Here is a 15,259-nt window from a genome sequence, read left to right as displayed (position 1 = left end):
AAGATGAAATCCGAGTTAAGACCTTTATACTCACTAGTACAAGTGTTGACTTGATTGTCAGCACACTTAGAATCATTTGGCTGGTTTTTTTTTTCCTCTTTTTTAAAAAAACATTTAATTGGGGGCAAACTGCTTTATAATGTGTTGGTTTCTGCAGTACAACGTGAATCAGCCATAAGTATACATATATCACTTCCCTCTTGAGCTGCCTTCCTCTTCCCCACATGGTGGTTGTACCAACTTACATTCTCACCAACAGTATAGGAAGGTTCCCTTTTCTCTGTACCCTTTCCAGTATTTGTTATTTGTAGAGTTCTTAATGGCCATCCTGACTGATGTGAGGTGATACCTTATTGTAGTCTTGATTTACGTTTTTCTAATAATTAGCAATGTTGAGCATATTTTCATATGCCTGTTGGCGATCTGTATGTCTTCTTTGGAAAAATGTTTAGGACTTCTGGTCATTTTTTGATTGGGTTGTTTGTTTACCGAGTTGTAGAGCTGTATATTTTGGAAATCAGTCCCTAGTTCACATCATTTGTATATATTTTCTCCCATTCTGTAAAAGCTTGTAAGTTTGATTAGGTCCATTTATTTATTTTTGTTATTATTTCTGTTGCCTTGGGAAACTGACCTAGAAAACCCTGGTATGAGGACTTCCCGAGTGGTCCAGTGGCCAAAACTCCATGCTCCCAATGCAGGGGAGCCCAGGTTCAATCCCTGGCTGAGGAACTAGATCCCACATGCTACAACTAAAGATCCTGCATGCCGCAATGAGGATAGAGGATCCCATGTGCCACAACTAAGACTTGGTACAGCCAAAAAAAAATTGGTATGAATTATGTCAGAATGTTTTGCCTATGATCCCTTCTAGGGAGTCTCATGGTGTAATGTTTATGTTTGTCTTTAAGCCATTTTATTTTCACTTACAGAGTGAGGGAGTATTCTAACTTCATTGATTTACATGAAGCTGTCCAGCTTTCCCAGTACCACTTGCTGAAAGAGACTGTCTTTTCTCCATTGTACATTCTTGCTTCCTTTGTCAAAGATTAATTAACTGTAGGTGTGTGGTTTTACTTCTAGGCTGTCTGTCTTGTTCCATTGATCCATATGTCTGTTTTTGTGCCAATAACATGCTGTTTTGATTAGCTTTATGGTACTGTCTGAAGTCTGAGAGGGTTAGGCCTCCTGCTTTGTTTTTTTCCTTCAGGAAAATAATTGCTTTGGCAATTCTCTGTCTCTTATGGGTCCATATGTATCTTAGGATTATTTTAGTTCTGTAGAAAATGTCATGAATAATGTGATAGGGATTGGATTACATCTTCAATCTACAGTTTTATATACCTAAATTTTTTACTTTCTTTTTTTAAATTCATATATAGTTGATTTACAATGTTTCAGGTATACAGCAAAGTGATTCCATTATTTTTATATGTCTATTTTTCAGATTCTTTTCCATTATAGATTCAAGATATTGAATATTGTTCCCTGTGCTATACAGTGGGTCCTTGATGTTTATTTTTATATATAGTAGTGTGTTTCTGTTGATCCCAGATTCCATATTTAAGCAATATCATATGGTATTTGTCTGAGAAACATTTAGTTAAGATAATGACTGATTTTATTAAGATAATCTCTAGGTCCATCTATGAGGCTGCAAATGGTGTTACTTCTTTTTTTATGGTGAGTAGTATTCTCTCCATACATTTTTGGTAACTCAGAGCCAGGCTGTTTTCATGCTGCCTGAAGCCAGATGTTACTTTTAACAACTAAATTTCAAAAGCTGTAATATCCAACCCCAAATTGGATGTTGCAAATTGGAATAAGATATACCTATGTTTTATGGTGACTTATAAAAGAAGTCTCTAAATCAGAAAAAGTTGTCGGAATTTATTTTTAAGATACACTATAACAAGAGTTCATCAGTTCTCTGTCCCAGCCTGGACGCTGACCATGGTGAAGTAGATGCCTCGCTGTGCCAGCAGCTGCTGGTGCGTGCCCTGCTCCCTGACCCTGCCATTCTCAATCACCACTATCAAGTCTGCGTTCTGGATGGTGGACAGGCGGTGAGCGATCACGATGCAGGTGCGGCCTTCTCGGGCGTTGTCCAGGGCTTCTTGGACAATCTATTAATAGAACAGAAGCCTCACCTTAAAAATGATAGAAATAAGTTTTAAAAGTAAAGGAAATCCAAATATTTTTACCATCTATACAAAAGAAAGTCACCTTTCATTTCTTGTGTCATCGTTGAATTTTTAGCTTTATGTATTGAGTTTTACATAGTCCGTCTTGCATACAGTTATGTTCTTTATAATAAAAATGTATTCTCAAACTAATCTTCACAAGTATTTAAATTTTCTAACCAGTCACAAAATAATTTGAACTAACAGCTTCAATTTTGAGTGTTTTTATTTCCCAGTTTTTCCATTATTAATATGCTAAAGCATTCAAACAAAAAGTGCAATAAAAGTACTTTTTGTGTATAAAAAGTACTTTTTGTGTATAATATTTTCTAAAATCATTTTAGAAAATTTGGAAAATGCTGGAAGTAAGGGATGAAATAAAAATATTTTACCTCAAAATAACTGCTGTCTACATTTGTTTACTTTTTTCTGTGCTTACCTATCTTTTAAAAATTTTATTGAAATATAGTTTACAATGGTGTCTTAGTTTCATGTATGCAGCAAAGTGATTCAGTTACATATATCCTTTTTCATATTTTCCATCATAGATTATTACAAAATGTTGAATAAAATGCCTATACTATATAGTAGGTTCTTGGTTATCTATTTTATATATAGTAGTATCTATATTTTAAAATCAAACTCCTAATTTATCCCTCCCCTCTTTGATAACCATAAGTTTGTTTTCTGTGTCTATGAGTCTTTCTGTTTTGTAAATAAGTTCTTTTGTATTATTTTTTAGATTCCACATTTGCATGATATCATAATGGTATTTCTTTCTCTGACTGACTTCACTTAGTACGGTAACCTCTAGGTCCCTCCATGTTGCTGCAAATAGCGTTATTTCATTCTTTTTATGGTTTATTAGTCCATTGTTTATATGTACCACATCTTTATCCATTCTTCTGTCGATGGACATTTAGGTGCTTCCATGTCTTGGCCATTGTAAACAGTGCTGCAAAGGACACTGGGGTGCATGTATCCTTTCAAACCAAGTTTCTTTTCCAGATATATGCCCAGGAGTGGGACTGCTGCATTATATGCTAACTTTACTTTTAGTTTTCTAAGGAACCTCTATACTGTTCTCCACTGTGGCTGTCTGAGTTTACATTCACCACCAGTGTGGGAGGGTTCCTTTTTTCCACACCCTTTCCAGCATTATTTGTAGACTTTTTGATGATAGCCATTCTAACTGGAATGAGGTGATACTACACTGTAGATTTGATTTGCATTTCTCTAATAGTGATGCTGAACATCTTTTCATGTGTTTGTTAGCCATCTGTATGTCTTCTTTGAAGAATATCTAGGACTTCTGTCCACTTTTTTTTTTTTTTTTTTTTTTGCCAGAGTTCTTTAAAAATATTGAGCTGTTTGTGTTTTTCTCATGATTGCATGAAAAAGTTTAGTTTTATGAATTGAATGGGATGTGAAGTAGGACGCCGTACCTTCTCACTTTCAGTGTCCAGCGCTGATGTAGCTTCATCCAGCAGTAGGATGCGGGGGTGTCGGACGAGGGCTCGGGCAATAGCAATCCTCTGTTTCTGTCCCCCGGAAAGCTGAGTCCCCTTGTCTCCCACTCTTGTTTCATATTTCTGCAAGTTAGCCATTAATAAAGTTAGTAAGGTTCTAGTTTAGAAAAATCCTAATAGTATACTGAATAAACTTTACTTAACACTTGACAGTTCTAATTGTAGAAAAAAATACTTAATAATAAAGTTTCTATAACAACTACCAAGTTGTGTATTTACTTTTTTTTTTAACATGACATTCAAACTCAAACTAGAATGTTAATGATCTTAGTTTTCATTTCATTTCATATTCTGCAACAAATTGTCTAATTCCTATCATTATCTGAACATCAGTTCCCTTCTCCAGGGGATCTTCCCAACCCAGGGATTGAAGTCTCTTGCATTGCATGGACTTCCCTGGTGGCTTGATGGTAAAAAAAATCTGCCTGCAATGCAAGAGACCTGGGTTCCATCCTGAGGTCGGAAGATCCCCTGGAGAAGGGAATGGTTACCCACTCCAGTATTTGTGCTGGAGAATTCCATGGACAGAGGAGCTTGGTGGGCTACAGCCCATGTGGTCACAAAGAGTCAGACACAACAGAGGAACTGACACTTTCTTTCACTCCTGCATTGCAGGCAGATTCTTTACCATCTGAGCCAGCAGGAGTCCTAAAATGGTTACATGTCAGTATTCAACATTTTTAATTTAAAATATTCACATGACCCACACAGAGCCTAATTTACTCTTTTTTTAAATTCACTCATTCACTTAAATATTTACTGACTACCTGTTATGGTAGAACTGTGGGAAGTACAAAAATGAATCTGCCTCTCTTACCCTTAAGGAATTTGTAATCAAGAGAAAAAAATACATAGCATGCAATATAAGATTAAATTACTTGTAACAGAAAATTGTGTCACTGAATTCTTACCTTAGTTTTCAAATCCGTATTGATCTCACTGCAATTTGGCTATAGCCACAGCTGCTAAAGTGAAGTTGCTCAGTTGTGTCTGACTCTTTGTGACCCCATGGACTGTAGCTTACCAGGCTCCTCCGTCCATGGGATTTTCCAGGCAAGAGTACTGGAGTGGGCTGCTGTTTCCTTCTCCAGGGGATCTTCCTGACCCAGGGATCAAACCCAGGTCTCCCGCATTGCAGACAGGCGCTTTACCCTCTGAGCCACCAGAGAAGCTCCAAGGGTGTGTTACCTGCCCGTCGGGGACTCGAACCACAGTCTCCCACGCGACAGGCGGGGATACTCACCACTATACTAACGAGGATATATACTATATATATATACTATACATATGCTATATACTAACGAGGATAGCAACTAAATGAGGTAACAAATAGGGAGTGTTTGGGGACTGGAAATTGGAGAGTACAGGTCCTCTCCAAAGAAATAAAACACTAAAGAGAAACAGCCTTATGACAAAATTAACTCAAAGTGGAGCATGAAATTAAAACTAAATTGTAAAACCATAAATTTAGAAAATAAACAGTGGAGAAAATCTTTAGGACCAAGGCCTAGACAAAGAGTTCTCAGACTTGACATCAAAAGCACAATCTGTAAAAGGAAATAAAGGATGAACTGGGACCTCATCAAAATTAAAAACTTAAGCTTTGTAAAAGACCCTGTTAAAAGGATGAAAAAAGATAAGCTACAAACTGGGAGAAAATATTTGCAAACTACATTTCCAACAAAGGACTTACTAGTAAGTAGAACATATAAAAATCTGTCAACACTCAACAGTAAAAAAAAAAAAAAAAATCCAATTAGAAAATAGGCAAAATACATGAAAAGACATTTCATCACAGAGGAAATATAGATGGCAAATAACTATATAAAAAATGTTCAACATCCTCTGCCATTAGGAAATGCAAATTAAAATCACAATAAGATATCACTGTGTACCTAACAGGATGGTAAAAAACAGTTGCAACAGCAAATGCTGGCAAAGATTCAAACTATATCCCTCATCCCTGCTGGTGGGAATGTGAAATAGCAACACCACTTTAGAAAACTGTTTAGCCATTTCTTATAAAATTAAACAACCAATTACCATATGGTTTAGCAGTTATACTCCTGGGCATTTATCCCAGAGAAATAAAATTCAGGTTCACACTAAAACCTGTACACAAATACTTGTAGCAGCTTTACTCTTAAAAGACTAACTGGAAACAATCTCAATACACTTCAGTAGGTGACTAGTTTAAAAAGCTGCAGGTCATACAGTAGCTCTAGTTTAAGGAACCACCACACTGTTCTCCACAGTGGCCGCACCAATTTACATTCCCACCAACAGCGGCAGGAACGTTCTCTTTCCTCTGCAAAACAGAAATAGAGTTACAGATGTAGAAAACAAACATGGTTACCAGGGAGGAATGGGGAGGAGGATGTTAAATTAGGAGACTGGGATTGACAGAAACACTCCACTATATATGAAAAAGAGAGAACTAATTATGACCTACTGTACAGCACATGGAACTCTGCTCAATACTCTGTAATGGCCTCTACGGGAAAAGAATCTTAAAATTGAGTGTATGTGGAGACACACATATACGTAATGTATAATCATCATATATATATATATATATATATGATTCACTTTGTGTTTACCTGAAACTAACACAACATTGTAAACCAATTATACCCCAATAAAAAAATTTTAAAACCTGCAGGCCATCCAGACCATATATCCATCTGATTCAGTAATAAAAAGGCATGAACTACAGTTAACACACAAGAGCTTCAGGGAATTACGCTGAGTGAAAATGCTAATCTCACGAAGTTATATACTGTACATGTCTTTATATAACATTCTGAAAGTATGACAGAAATGGAGAACACTTATTTGCTGCCAAGCGTTGTGGAGAGAGGGTAAGGAGGAGAGGTGTGTCTACAGAAAGGTAACATGAGGAATCTGTGGTGATGAAAACGTTCCACGTCCTGACTGGAGCAGTAGATGTGAGTCTACACATGCAATAAAAGTGAAGAGAACTAAATACACATGTATACAAATGGATACAAGCAAAACCGTCAAATTCTGAGTAAGGGGTATCATGGTTGCAATACTCATCACTTTTGCAAGATGTCATTGGAGAAAACTAAGTCAAAGGTACATATGATCTCCATATTCCATAACAACTGCATGTGAATCTGTAATTACCTCAAAATAAAATGTTTCATTAAAAAAGAAAGTGCCACTGTTTATAATTGCCAGGACATGGAAGCAACCTAGATGCCCATCAGCTGATGAATGGATAAGGAAGCTATGGTACATATACACAATGGAATATTACTCAGCCATTAAAAAGAATTCATTTGAATCAGTTCTAATGAGGTGGATGAAACTGGAGCCCATTATACAGAGTGAAGTAAGCCAGAAAGATAAAGACCAATACAGTATACTAACGCATATATATGGAATTTAAAAAGATGGTAACGATAACCCAATATGCAAAACAGAAAAAGAGACACAGATGTACAGAACAGACTTTTAGACTCTGTGGGAGAAGGTGAGGGTGGGATGCTCTGAGAGAATAGCATCGAAACAAGTATACTATCAAGGGTGAAACAGATCACCAGCCCAGGCTGGATGCATGAGACAAGTGCTCAGGGCTGGTGCACTGGGAAGACCCAGAGGGATGGGATGGGGAGGGAGGTGGGAGGGGGGATCGTGATGGGAAACACATGTAAATCCATGGCCGATTCATGTCAATGTATGGCAAAAACCACTACAATATTGTAAAGTAATTAGCCTCCAACTAATAAAAATAAATGAAAAAAAAAAAAAAAAGAAAGTGCCATAAGGGATAAAGCAAACAGGGCTACAGTCCAAACACAACCCACAACCAACAGTTTGAGGTGACTTAACAATCGCCTCACTTCCCACGACCTTGGTACAAGATAAACACCACAACTAATATTTCCATTTCCCAATAAGGAAACTTGGTATCATGGACTTCAGTGTGTAGTCCAAGGTCACAGTGCTAGTACAGAGGTGAACTCTGGGACCTGCTGGAGGAGGAACACAGTCTGCAGTTGATTCCGACCTCATCCAGGAAGTCACCAGTTCACTTACGTGGGGCAAGGTCTCAATGAAAGGATGGATGTTGGCTGCTTTGGCTGCGCTCACAATTTCAGGCATGGTTACAGGCCGGCTGTTGTCCCCATAGGCGATGTTGTCGGCAATGCTGCAATCAAACAGGATGGGCTCCTGGGACACAATTCCAAGTTGGGCTCTGAGCCACTGGATGTTGAGCTTCTTTGCTTCGTGACCATCTAGGAGCTGAAAACCAAACCCCACAAACTGTAAGAAGGACTTAAACAAACAAACAAAAAACTGAACAGCACGTTACTAAGAGGACTGTGGCACAGGGACGTCGGCAGCTTGTGAAATACCAACCCTCACAGCCTGTAAGCTCTTATACTGTAAGAGCCTGTAAGACCCACACAGCCAACAAAAATATTTTTTTATGGCGACTCAGCCATCCCTTTCTTGTTCTACCTGGGAAAACGGTAGCACATTTGGCCCTGTCTTTCCACATTACTCTGTCTGTTCCTGTCTGCCTTCATCCAGCAAGTGTACCATCCTCTGCCTTCACCACAATATTGTAAAGTAATTAGCCTCCAATTAAAATTATTAATTTTAAAAAAGAAGCATGCAATTCAGTGTCCTACTTGTATCTGCTGTCGCCGAACAGCTCTGACCCTTTCACTTTGACGCTGTGCCCCATCTCCAGGCACACCAGGAGGAAAAGCAGGTCAGTAGCAGGGCCCCACATTCTGAAAGCTGGTTATCTCCTGTCTTACCCCCCTCACCTCTCTTTCCCCTGAGAACTAGTAGTCTTCACCTACCCTCACTGTTGGCTCAGATGGCAAAGAATCTGCCTGCCAATGCAGGAGACTGGAGTTCAATCCCTGGGGCGGGAAGATCCCCTGGAGAAGGGAAAGGGAACCCACTCCAGTATTCTTTCCTGGAAAATTCCATAGACAGAGGAAGCTGGTGGGCTACAGTCCATGGGGTCACAGAGTCGGACAGGACTGAGTGACTAACACACAAGGACAAGAGTTCAACTGCAAGTGGATAAGCTCAAGAGTAGTATCTTTATCTTTGGTGGTGGTTTTATTTTTTGTTTGCTGGAAGCAGAAGGCCTGATGCTTCTAGAGGAGCCTTGTGATGTGCTAAGTGAGGATACAGCTTCCACAGTGCAAAGGACATGGTGAAGAAATACACACGAGTCCAACTAGTCTTGGCCTTTTAAGAAAGAAATCCCCACCGGAGGATTAGCATAGCATACCTGCAGAGCACTGTTGAGCTGGTTTGCCCAAATTCATATCTTCATAGTAATTGTAATAGTGGAAACATAAGATTTTCCCCCAAAGAAACAACTCAAGAAGGTTTAACATTCTGGTGACTGTCTACATGGGGGTTGGCTCCCTGGACCAGGTCGGTGGGTACCATCCCAAGGTAATGGGAGATGCAGGCATTATTGGTAAGAGCCACATTTCCGCTTGAAGAGGGCCAGGGGCTAGACACCAACAACATCAATGCTAAAAGCCAAATGTGAGAGGCCCGGAGGTAAGGATCAAAGAGAGCTTCAAGTTCAGGGCTAGAGAGATGGCCAAGCAGAAGGGAGGGGAGGGAGTCCTGGGAATCTGCTCAGAACTCTGGCAGGAGTGTGTGGTTACCTTTATAACCCAGGAAGCTAGTGTGTGTTCTCGCAGGGGGATCTGGCTGGTGCAAAGGGCCCAGGGCGGGGTAGAGATCAATTTCACACTCAGACCTCTCTGAACTCCACTCAGTTCCAGATATTCTACCCTACTGTCCCCATATATTTGTCTGACTGTGGGCGCCAGTTTCGGATCCACAGAATGTGATCATTTTTTCATTAAGATGATAGGTCTTGTCCGATAGTGCCTTAAATCAGGTTACCGATCTCAGAAAGCATGCTCACCACTGTGCCAGCCAAGGGATCATAGAACCGCTCCAGGAGCTGGACGACCGTGCTCTTCCCGCAGCCGCTGCTGCCCACCAGGGCCAGCGTCTGGCCCTTCTTCACCTCCAGGCTCAGCCCCCGAAGCACAGGCACGTTTGGCCGGCTGGGGTAGCTGAACACGACTTCATTAAGTGTCACATTCCCTTCAAACTTATCCTAAAAAATAGGTATGTTTATATTGCTACTATAATTAGTCTGATAAATCATTGGAATAAAAAGTATAAATTCAAGGAAGCTTTAACAGAAACTACAGCAGAGTAACATAAAATCTGTGTTCAGTACAAGTGGTGGCACCAGTTAGTATTGGTAGCAAGTTGTTATAAAACGAAGATGGGAACCAGGGCTACAGGTTAAAGAGAGTCATATTTTAGAGTTGTCATATATACAAAATGAAGATGGGAACCAGGGGTTCAGGTTAAAGAGAGTCATAGCGTTGTTGTCTAAACTCAAAATTTCTGTGTCACTGAAGACAAATATTTAGTGTTCCCACATGATGATTTTGCAGCAGAAGCCAAGTCAACGGCTCAAGGCTCAAAGGAGTGGGGATTTAGAGCAGTCTTGGGGGACAGCCCTTAACTCAAGCCCTGCGGCCTCTCTAAGTCACTCACTCGGCACAGTAATTTTATCATAACAGGAATTACATGATAAAGTCCCCAAAATGTTGCATAAGTCCCCATCTCTTTACCCAAGCTGCTTCACATTAGAATGTGCAGTGGCTTGTATTATACAAAGAACACCGAGAGCTAAGCGTGGAGACAGTAAAGCCTTATTCCTCCTACGCTGAATAAAGTAGCCGTCTTACCATTTACAACACAGCCATTACACCAGGTGATGAAAGCCAAATTGCTAATGCAGTTACTCACAAAATTAAAGCCACATACCTTCCCTGCAGGAATGACTCAATTTTCATGGAAATTATTTTGTTCTAGTACAATCTGGATAATTGGTGGTTGTTTTTTTAACTTTTGATGTGCTCAACTTCAGAATCCTTGCGACCCCCTATGAAATTTGAAAATGCCGGGAAAGTTGGCCAAATATTATTAGCCCTGTAACTATCACAAAGCTAGTGAAGTCAATGTCAGCGTAATCACTGCAAATTTATCCTGTGGTTATGATTGCCACTTGACATCTGCCTCTCATCTACAAGGGCTAAGCCACAAACTGCTGTAACTGCTGACCTTCAACACCCCCTGAAAGGGGTTCAAGGCAGAGATCAGGAATGAGGCACCCTGTGCTCTGGGAAAACACCGGCAGAACAGGCCTGCAGACAGACATTTTCAGGAGAAAATTTTATGAACCCAGTTTCTTGCATCTTCTCGTAACTAGAAAAGCACTAAAACCATTAGCAGAAACATCTGTTACTTGTGACTACCAGAAAACCTCTGCCAAAATGTGTGCCTGACGGCAGGTACCCCCTTCAGTAAAATCAAATGGAAAACTGTGGAGCAGTCTCTCAGAGCTATCTGAGATGCTGTCTCCCGGCTATTGGCCTCATTTTGCCCCAAATAAAACTTAACTCACAACTCTCACATTGTGCTTTTTTTTTTTTTTTCCAGTCGACATGATCTAGCAGACAGAAAACCTTGAGGAAAAAATCAACCAAGTGCTCATGAGACAGCAAGGAACTCACGGGCCTCAGGCCTTCCTCACTGTGGCTGTCAATCAAGGGTTGTCTTTCAAACAGCTTGAATAAGTGGGCTGCAGACAGCTTGGCTTTAGCATAGTCTGGAGCGAAGGAACTAGCATGTCCTAGAGCCACGGCGCCCAACACAATCGCTGAGAACACCCTAGATGGAAGCAGAGGGATTTTGAAAATTAGTTTATATAAGAGCTGACTCACTGGCAAAGACCCTGATGCTGGCAGACTGAGGGCAGGAGGAGAAAGGGATGACAGAGGATGAGATGGTTGGATGGCATCACCGATTCAACGGACATGAGCTTGAGCAAACTCTGGGAGATAGTGAACAGGGAAGCCTGGCGTGTGGCAGTCCACAGGGTCACGAAGAATTGGACACAACTAAGCATGCTCTGACTTCCTTCAGGACTTCTCATTTCCTGGATTTCATGGACCTTTGTAAAGTCCTTCTCTCTCCAGAAGTTGCTGATCAGACAATCAGAGTTGTGATGATTCTACTGATAATTCTCAGGTAATTCTACTGATTAGCTGCTTACCCTGTTTGGAGTTGAGGGAACTGGAGCTCTGGGTGCTGAAGGGACTTGAACAGGACCAGATCAGGAGTGAGACTTCCTCCCAACTCTACAGCCCTGACCTCCAGACAGTGACTTCCACACCCCCACTCCCCACCTCTCCGCTGGGCAAATGATAATCATCGGCACTATGCTTAAAGAATTCTTACTAGGCAAAATAAGCCTTTACTACAAACAGCTTTTCTCTTATAAGTAAAATATCTATTGCTACAACCCTCAAAAAGCAATCCTCTTAACCTAAAGGTCTATTCTCCAATTCAGAGAGTGGATATGGATGATAAAATCTAGGAAGAACTAAAGATCCTGAGATCTGCATGTGCATGCTCAGTCGCTCAGTCGTGTCTGAATCTTTGTGACCCCACAGCCCACCAGGCTCCTCTGTCCATGGGATTCTCAAGGCAAGAACACTGGAGTGGACTGCTGTGCCTTCCTCCAGATCTTCCTGACCCATCGATCGAAACTTCATCCCTTAATGTCTCCTGAATTGGCAGGTGGGTTCTTTACAATTAGTGCCATTTACAAAGCTATTTACTTCTGGCATCAGAGCTCCCCAAAGAAAGAGGAGAGTAGGAAGATCTCTAATAATAATGGAGAACTTAAAAAAAATTTCCCCCAAACTTCTAAGTTTTTTTTTTTCAAGCTGTTTGTATTGTTTTGTCTCTTTGAGCTACATTCAAATAAGTGAGACTAAAGTTCCACAAGCTTGAAAACACCTGAATCAAACTGAATCAAACTCCATGCACTGAATTGTCTCTGCTTTGCTTCTGTACCCTGATACGGATTAGATAATTCTGGGCTGGGTATCATGGCACTTGGCTTCTTGTTTTGGCTTGTAAGTTAATTTTTTTCTATTTTTAAATTCTTTTTAAAAAATTGAAGTATAATTGATTTACAAGACTGAATTAAGTATTGCTGTGCAGCAAAGTGTAAACCTAATTATTAAAGTGTGTTTTAAGTACACGAGGCTGGGGATGGTGGGTAGAGTATTCACGTAAGTACGTGAGAAGGTTGATTACCAAAAATCAAATTTTCAGAGAGAGATGAACAGCTCACCCGTAGCTAGCTGCCTGACCTTCCTATAGAGCCTGCCATGCAGCCTTAGTATGAAAGACTTTAAAGGCTATCTTCCAATTACCCAGAATTTAACGTTTTAAAGATAAAAATAAGACAGCTTTCAAAAGCAGGGCCAATTTCTTCGATGGTGTTTTTCTAGACAGTATGCATACTCCAAGTGGTAATTCCCAACTGGCTGTTCGCATCTGTCTCTCTGAAACCACTTTCTACTCTCCATCTCTACCTGACACCATCCTCCTTCCTCTGTGCCTTAAAGGCTGACCTACAGGGTCTGCATCGAAAGGTTTCCTGTTCCTCTGGCTCCTGATGGCATTTGGCAAGGACCAGCACAGTAGGGATGGAGGCTGGAGGAGAGGGGCCAGGGCATTTGTTGTGTTGGCCCCTTTTCTGGTGGATAGTTGTGGTGGTCCCCCCGGACCGCGTGCTGGGTTCTGAAAATCCCTCCCTCTTCTTGCCCTTTAGGCTTAAGTAACATCTTGGAAAAGACCCTGATGCTGGGAGGGATTGGGGGCAGGAGGAGAAGGGGATGAAGGAGGATGAGATGGCTGGATGGCATCACCGACTCAATGGGCATGAGTTTGAGTAAACTCCAGGAGTTGGTGATGGACAGGGAGGCCTGGCGTGCTGCGATTCATGGGGTCGCAAAGAGTCGGACACGACTGAGCGACTGAACTGAACTGAACTGAACTGAACATCTTGATGGTTCCTAGCTAGGCACTGCTGACCTCGATACCTCTCACACCTTTAAAAACAGACCCTTCATTGTTTTAACTTCAGGATAATTGCCTTACAATGTCGTGTTAATTTCTGCTGTACAACAGTGTGAATTAGTTCTAAGTAGACATGTACCCCCTCTCTCTTGAGCTCCCTCCTCCACCCCGTCCCTCCCCTCTAGGTCATCACAGAGTCCTGAGCTGAGCTGCCTGTGCTATAGCGCAGCTTCCCACTAGCTAGCTGTTTTATACATGGTAATTTATATGTGTCAATGCTACTGTCCCAATTAGAGAGACCCCGTACTTTGCAAGACCATTTGTCCCTGCTAGGATCCTGACTGATGCAAAGATACATATTTCTTTTTCATGGTTATTTTAATTTTGGATGAAAACAAAAGAACAGCTTGTAAACTCTTTCACTTTGTCTGTCTTGACCCTGATTTTTTTTTTTTTTAAGTTGTTTGCTACTGCTTTAAAAATCATCCCATCACACCAGAAATATGCCAAGTGATCTTAAAAGAATAGCTTCCCCTTGGCAAGACTAGACTGCAACCTAATTGAATGTATTTGGCATATTTTGAAAGACCATTGGTTAGCCTTGGAAACCAAGACAACAGGAAGGCGAAGAGGCAAGAGGGGGCAGGGTCATCCCAGGTCTGACCTGGGAAGAGAGTCTTTCCCAGATTTCAGTCATGCATTCCTACCCCACTGGCAAGGCCATCTTTGGTTGCCCATAAATAGTAAGCTATTTAACCTCTTGAAGTTTTCTAATTATGTTTTATTTCCACATTGAGAATACTGGCTATCCTCCTGTCCTTCTATGTATTACTAGAAGTCTGGTTTATGATTGTGTACACTAGCTTGGCTGACTTCAGTCCACTCGATAAATGAAACTACCCTTGGAGTACTGACAACGTCCAATTTTTGGAGTAGATTCAACTCTCTGGCTTCATCATAAATTAGTTTTTCAGTCTACTACAAACTTTTGCATAGACCTACTGAAGCTCTATTATGGAATAATGTCAATAAACTTAAAAAAAAAATTACTTACAGAATAACATCTCTGAAGCGCATGTGTCCATTTACGATGAGATAGGCACCAAATCGAAAACAACCAGCATAGGAAAAATACATAAATGCTTGTGAAATACTAAAACTAATCCCATAGACATGTGCCTTCCGCACAGAATTCCTGAAAAGCAGATTAGTATATCTGTAACCATCTCTTCAGTCTCTTTAACACTGGGTTATACAAACAGCACAGCTTCTAAGTTTAGTCTACCTGTTAAGTTTTGCTCCCAATTATAATCAGAGGAGGTGATTTAACCTCTCTCTATATCAGCTTTCTGATTTGTAAGAGGGGGATAACCAGGATATACAAAACTGCTTTGAGATCTAAATACACAATATAAATGTCTAGCACAGTACCTAGCTCACAGTGGATGTTCAAATGATAGTTGCTATTCTTATTACACATGAATATCTAGTAATTCAGACCTTCAACACATGATATAAACATGATTGTTGTGTCAAAAATAAAGGATGTCAGAGTTAAGACTGAAGCTTGAA

At 40.6% G+C, this 15,259-nt stretch overlaps 1 protein-coding gene across 4 annotated transcripts in view; it reads right to left on the bottom strand.

Annotated features, from left to right (window-relative positions):
* Nucleotides 1–1,870: 1,870 nt before the first annotated feature.
* The window catches only part of LOC122438231 (phosphatidylcholine translocator ABCB4), a 70,963-nt gene continuing 57,574 nt past the window's right edge, over nt 1,871–15,259 (bottom strand). For 3 of the 4 annotated variants that reach the window (XM_043462868.1, XM_043462870.1, XM_043462871.1), the window contains 6 exons: nt 14,742–14,882; nt 11,326–11,482; nt 9,654–9,851; nt 7,778–7,984; nt 3,629–3,775; nt 1,886–2,126 (listed from right to left, as the gene is read on the bottom strand). In XM_043462868.1, coding sequence (XP_043318803.1) covers nt 1,923–2,126; nt 3,629–3,775; nt 7,778–7,984; nt 9,654–9,851; nt 11,326–11,482; nt 14,742–14,882 — 1,054 coding nt within the window. In that variant the 3' untranslated portion in view covers nt 1,886–1,922. Of the gene's footprint in view, nt 2,127–3,628; nt 3,776–7,777; nt 7,985–9,653; nt 9,852–11,325; nt 11,483–14,741; nt 14,883–15,259 lie in introns of all 4 variants that reach the window. The other variant, XM_043462869.1, reaches the window with a different exon arrangement.

The sequence above is a fragment of the Cervus canadensis genome, chromosome 3, assembly GCF_019320065.1.
Source record: "Cervus canadensis isolate Bull #8, Minnesota chromosome 3, ASM1932006v1, whole genome shotgun sequence".
In the NCBI taxonomy this organism is placed as follows: domain Eukaryota; kingdom Metazoa; phylum Chordata; class Mammalia; order Artiodactyla; family Cervidae; genus Cervus; species Cervus canadensis.
This window is presented reverse-complemented; position numbering and strand designations above follow the sequence as displayed.